Below are 6,268 nucleotides of genomic sequence, written 5' to 3' on the forward strand. Positions count from 1 at the left end.
TTTACTAAGGTAAAACAAATGTTTTTGACAATGGTGGGCCTATGTGTCTGGCAATAGTAGACACGTTTGTGGGTAAATGTAGTCAAGTGCATTTGACAACGAAATCAGGGTTTTTTCTTTACTCGGGGGGAAAATAAGCAACATGATCACCCAGTGTCACGTGCATTCTATCAGACAGTAGAAGTGGGGGGGACTAGGGAGTCATAAAAAGGGATGGCTAGATTACACTGTTGGACGATCTAGAAGACATTGCGGAAGAAGAGACCGTGGGCCCTGCCCATGTTGGCCTCCGTCCCCAGACGGTGACCCATCTGCCAGGACGGCTCATAAGTCCCCGGTCCTGGAGTCCTCTGCCAAACAAGATCAACAAACAAACACTCACTAAAAAAGCACAGCTAGCTCGGTCTTCACGTATCATTACTGTGGGAGAGAGAATAGCATACCATACCAAGCATTAAAAATGACCGTTTACATTTTTATAACTATCTGAAGCGACATAATGCTTAGGAGAGTGCGACTACTTTCAATGATGTGTGTGTGTGTGTGTGTGTGTGTGTGTGTGTGTGTGTGTGTGTGTGTGTGTGTGTGTGTGTGTGTGTGTGTGTGTGTGTGTGTGTGTGTGTGTGTGTGTGCGTGCGTGCGTGCGTGCGTGCGTGCGTGTGCGTGCGTCCCTCACCGAGCGCACACTGTGAAGACGGGGCACAGTGGATCTGAAACAGGACGTGACTCCTATGGTCGGGTCCGTCCTCATGTTGTAATGTCCAGGAGCAGGGCCCTCTCTCTGAACACAAACAGGAACCATTTGATTCACTATTTACAATAGGCTAACTCACTCACACAGGCAAACTGCTCAGAGGGACCACGGTTGAATGGTTGTCTTGAGGATTATTTTCTGGCACGAATCCCAATTGCATAAGTATTCAAGGTCTAAAGCTGGAAGTTGGATCAGTGAGGCAGTTCATATTGTAGGGCTTATTTATACTTGATCCACGGCATATATGAATTACGTGAGGTTCAAACTACTTTATTTCAATAGCTTCCAGCTCTCATTTTCCCCTGCTGCCCACTAACACACGGTGTTGGCCACAAGCAGAAAATAGCACACAGCCTATCCTAGCCTTTCCCGTTCCTGACATAAAACATTTTTACGTCGCTGAGCCGGTAATCCATCCCCAGCCCTCCTGATGCGGTGATTCATAGCACAAAGAACGAGAGAAGAAGAAGAAAAAAAGAAGCCGTTCTGTCCCTGAGCTCAGACTAGCTGGCTATAGCTATCAATATTTGCCATTTGATTGCGCTGGGCAAGTTCACTTGATCCCCCACCCCCCCCCCCCCCCCGCCCCCACCCCCGCCTGCCCGCCTGCCCTCAGGGGAGCTGATCTGCGGCGAAGGTGTTAATGCAGGTGTATTTCACAGGAGCTTTTAGAAAGGACACAGAGGACCAAAGCACACTCGCCTACCCATGATGAGCTGTCCTGGTGATCTGCCTCTGTTCAAGGCGCCTGGCCTACTTTTCGCCGCTGTCGGAGCGAGCGCCACATTTTCCCGGTGTGGCACAGATAACTGGCCCATGCCGCACATTAATTATGTGTGTCAAGAAGGACCATGCCACAGCGAAGGTCCTCGACACCTCTATTCCCATAGATACGCCACGTGTGCATAGTGCAGATACACCGAGCTGTTCTCTTCGACCACAAAACTTTATCAGAGGCCATGGCCAAACAATAAAGATTTTATATAGATGATCCCAGATAGGAATAAATCAAATAAAGCGGAAATAAAGTCCCCAAACATGGTTTGTTCGGAGTTGCATCTGCACAGACTCTGCACACTGCACACTGCACACTGCACAGTGCACACAAACAAATCTGGGGCACATTTAGGCCCGAGGATGAAGAAATTAAGTCAAATCACGTGAAAAAAACAACCCCCCGCTTTGTTGGGTTTGCAATGCCTTAAACCCTGGGGATATTTCTATGTGAATATGTGAAAATCTATTTCACATTTGGAGCCTGCAAAGAGAAATCACAAAAAAATCCTCCGTTGCTCATTTCAATGAGATTGATATGGATTCGCTGGCTGACTATTTTCGGTGTAAAACATTAAGACTCTGTGACCCTTGACCCCCTGATATATGGCGAACCTGCTTCAATTCGTCAAGCAGACAGCTGTCTGAATGGCTGTGGCTACAAATATGATTGCCACGGGACTTGTTGAACTGTTTAACCTTTGACAATAAACTTGCTTTGGACTAGCCCTGACACACCACTAGCGGTGGAAAAAGCTCCCTACTACATAGTAATGGCACCCTTGAGATGTCCCAACACATTTCCTTCTCTGTTAACGCGAGAGAGCTGCCAACACTGCTCAAATATGTGCGGACGCACTTGCTGCACACTGCAGCACACACAGTGCAACCGAACATGAAACATTAATCAACACTGTAATAGGCATCAAACGCGGTCAGAGATAATATACCGTATCCTCCATAACATACTGTAGGTCTCTAACAGACTTGGTTATGGGTGTCATAACCAAACCGACTGAAACACGTAGGTCTGCAGGCCTTTGTTGGCAACGTAATTGGCTTAGTCATAGCTAGTGGAGACTAGATACTCACAGGCAGAAAGCTGGCACGCTGCACTGCCGAACGAAACATCACGTGTCTGCAAGGAGAGAAGAGAGAGAGTGGTTCGAGAGGAGAATAGGTGCTGTAGAGGCCAGACCTGTTGTGTGGTACTGGAAAGGAGAGGTCAGGTGGTTATTTGTACAGGAAAAAGATATCAAGGGGATGATTCATATATCAAGGAGATGAATCAGAGGCAGTCTGCTTGCTGTGATTCAAAGGATGAGTTGAAAGTGTAAAAATGATAATGATAGATTGTGCAGGACAGGTGCTTACTTGCAGGGTATCTTGGGCACTGGTTTCTGGGTCACATTGTAGTGGCATGGTGAAAGGTCTATTTCCTGGACAAAGATGGACAATATAAAACATTCAGGTTAAAATGTCAAATAAAACTGCATTATTAGAAGATACATGAATGCTGATAACAGCTCCTTCTCCACGCCTCCCCATCTCCTTTCCCCCACACCACCTCCCCTGGTCCCCCTCCCCTTGTCCCCTGGTCCCCCTCCCCTTGTCCCCTTCCCATCCTCTCCCCACCTTGTCGCGGATACCCAGAGTGTAGTTTTTTGGGCGGGGGCAGCTCTTAAAGGAGTAGGAGGCCTGGCATTGGAGGGCCTCCTGGGTGGAGTCAGTGAAGCAATAGGCTCCCGGCAGCAGCAAGTCCCCCTTACGCATCTGCATCTTGGTGTCTCTCCCCGTACCCTTAAAGCCATACGTCCTACGGACCGGGTTCAGGCCAGCCTCCTCAATGAAGTCCCGGATGTGGTAACTCCCAGGGATGGGCGTATCCTGGAGGGATGCGAATGAGAGGAAAATGTATTTTTTGAAAAATATCTCCTGCACACATGATTTCCCGCATATACGGGAAAAGGAGATTGAGAAGGCTTTTTTGGACAGCATAATCTTTAAATGCACTGGATAGAGAGTTTTATCTAATCTTTTAATATTACATCAATTCTACATAATTCCATAATCTTAATAGTAGAACTGTGTGAAGATGCTTGACTGAAATCAACTGTTGTAGTTTCCCCTCACTGAAAATACCTACTTTCAAAGTACCCATCCACCATCTGCCTCTGTCACACTGGTCCCCTTTCTCATTGCCCTGTAGATGCAAGATAGACCAAACAGTCAAAAAGGCTTGTAATACAGGCAAAAGGCTTGTTTATGGACTGTATTTTTAGGAATACGTGACAAAATAACCGACTTAATTTATTTCTACATCTACCTCTACATTTTAGTGACATTTTAGTCATGAATACTTATAGCTACTGTATTTCTTTGCCGAGAGACTGAATCCAACTTCAGTGTACAGTCATAATATCCTATGACTGCCAACTCCTCCTGACTGCAAAGATGATAACACTTCACAGGCTATTTCTGCTCTCAACAAACCTCTTTTCTCATGACAAAGATACAAAATAACACTGACTAGTCTCAAACTTACCCTCTCCTCTGTCCTGCATGATGCATCATCGCGGGATATGTCACTAACTTTGGACATATTTTTTCCTACGGTCATTGTTTTCCCAGTACTGTGTGTATGCACTTCGCCGTCGGCTGTTTGCTCTCACAGAGATAAAGTTACAGCTTCTCAGACCGTGACTGTTACTAGTAGCAGCCCCACCAACAATCCATTTTTCAACAGGCTGACACTGTGAGATGCAGCGGACACATGGTGACCCAGGTCAAAGTTTAAGATGTTGATAATGACACAAATGAATATTGTCATAGTTACTGTGCCAGTGTTCCCTTTGTAACGTCACACAGGCCTACTGCACGACCAGGTTAAAAATGTGTCATAAATGGTTTCCTAGTGGCATGTCACAATTGGATAATATGTTATGGTGTGACAATTATCTTTCAGCTACAGATCAGCTCTGAAAAAGATCTGATGTGATTGGTCAAAATACCAATTTGTGAAAAACAGATCAGAATTGGGTTGCCTGTCTAAACGCAGCCACAGAGTATCAGTGAGAATGAGTGGTATGCAGCTATCACTAGATGCATAGCACACTTCTACCCAACAAACTTGGGTGGTCATATAGACACATCATGTATGTATGAAAACCCATCGTAAAATAAAGTTAGTAGTTCTTATTAGACCTTATATCAGATTTCTTCTCAGAGGGTTATGGCCAGGTTGAATAACTCAAGTAAGGGGCCCCCTATATTATAAGCACTTGTCTCTAGTGGCCGAGTCCAAACTTTCTTCGCCTCATAGCACATACAGCTGAGTGATATGCAGTGTAAGTGCTGTGCAACACACTATGAACCAGAACTAAAAAACATAATCTAGATTGGAGAGCCTGCTAAGATATTTGTGGGAGCAGAAGCAAAATGTTCTGCCCCATTGCTAAGCTACATGGAGCATTTGATTTCAAGTAGCCAGGAATTCATGTTTACACTGCTTGTCAAGGGAGTCTCATGTCATGTTTCAAGTTTCATGTTTTTAATGTCACATGCACAAGTACAGTGAAAGACCTTTATTGCAAGCTCTAACCCCAACGATGCATTAATCAATAACAATGTAAGACTAAAAATAACAAGGTAGAACAAAAACACACAATAAGAAATAATATAAGAAATCAGAAGAACACAATAAAGTAAACATACTATACACAGGGTCATTTCCAGTACCATATTTACAATGTGCAGGGATACTGGATCGATAGAGGCAGATATGTATAGAGATAAGGTGACTAAGCATCAGGATATATGAGAAACAGAGTAGCAGCAGCCTATATGATGATTGTATGTGAGTGGGTGTGTGTAGAGTCAGTATAAATGTATGTGCGTTTTGTGTGTGTGTGTCAGCAAATTATAGAGTGAGTGTTTGTATTTGTGTTGGAGTATCAGTGTGCATAGCGTGTAGGGCCCTATGAGTGTATAGATGTAATCGGTGTGAAATGGCTACCTATTTAGCAATGCGCGCTAACAGTGTTTCAATCGGTGATGTCACATGCTCTGAGACCTTGACGTAGCTGTTTTTGAGGGGCGAAAGATAACGATGCTTTGAAGGTGACTATTGTCACTGGGGCAAGGGGAGGGACGCAAGACACACTGATACATAGAGACAGTGCAAAATCAAGAATAAAATACAAAGGTCAACTCAGATAGTCCTTGAAGCTATTTAGTTAGCTATTTAGCAGTCTTATGGCATGGGGATAGAAGCTGTTCAGGAGCTTGTTGGTGTCAGACTTGATACGCCGGTAACCGCTTGCCTTGCGGTAGCAGAGAGAACAGTCTATGGCTTGGGTGGTTGGAGTCTTTAACGATTTTCCAGGCCTCCCTTCCACAACACCTGATATAAAGGTCCTGGATGGCAGGGAGCTCGGCCCCAGTGATGTTATTCGGCAGTCCGCACCACCCTCTGTAAAGCCATGCGATCGAGGGAGGTGCTATTGCCATATCAAACAGTGATGCAGCCAGTCAAAATGCTCTCAATGGTACAGCTTCAGAACTTGTGTGTGATTTGGACACAGAGGAACTTGAAGCTCTCGACCAGCTCCACTGTAGCCCCGTCGATGTGGATGATGGTGTTGTTGTCGTGAGTGAACAGGGAGTACAGGAGGGGACTAAGTACACACCCCTGTGGGGTCCCCGTGTTGAGGGTCAGTGTGGCGGAGGTGATGTTGCCTA

General features: G+C 45.3%; 1 protein-coding gene across 1 annotated transcript; it reads right to left on the reverse strand.

Annotated features, from left to right (window-relative positions):
* stpg4 (sperm-tail PG-rich repeat containing 4) lies at positions 1 to 4,130 on the reverse strand. Its single transcript, XM_064930895.1, has 7 exons — positions 4,074 to 4,130; positions 3,675 to 3,731; positions 3,164 to 3,415; positions 2,903 to 2,967; positions 2,621 to 2,666; positions 677 to 781; positions 1 to 350 (listed from the first exon to the last, which is right to left on the reverse strand). Exons 1-7 carry the CDS (start codon positions 4,128 to 4,130, stop codon positions 240 to 242), a joined length of 693 nt encoding a protein of 230 aa, XP_064786967.1. The 3' UTR covers positions 1 to 239.
* Between the last annotated feature and the right edge of the window lie 2,138 nt (positions 4,131 to 6,268).

This window comes from Oncorhynchus masou, chromosome 23 (assembly GCF_036934945.1).
Source record: "Oncorhynchus masou masou isolate Uvic2021 chromosome 23, UVic_Omas_1.1, whole genome shotgun sequence".
In the NCBI taxonomy this organism is placed as follows: domain Eukaryota; kingdom Metazoa; phylum Chordata; class Actinopteri; order Salmoniformes; family Salmonidae; genus Oncorhynchus; species Oncorhynchus masou.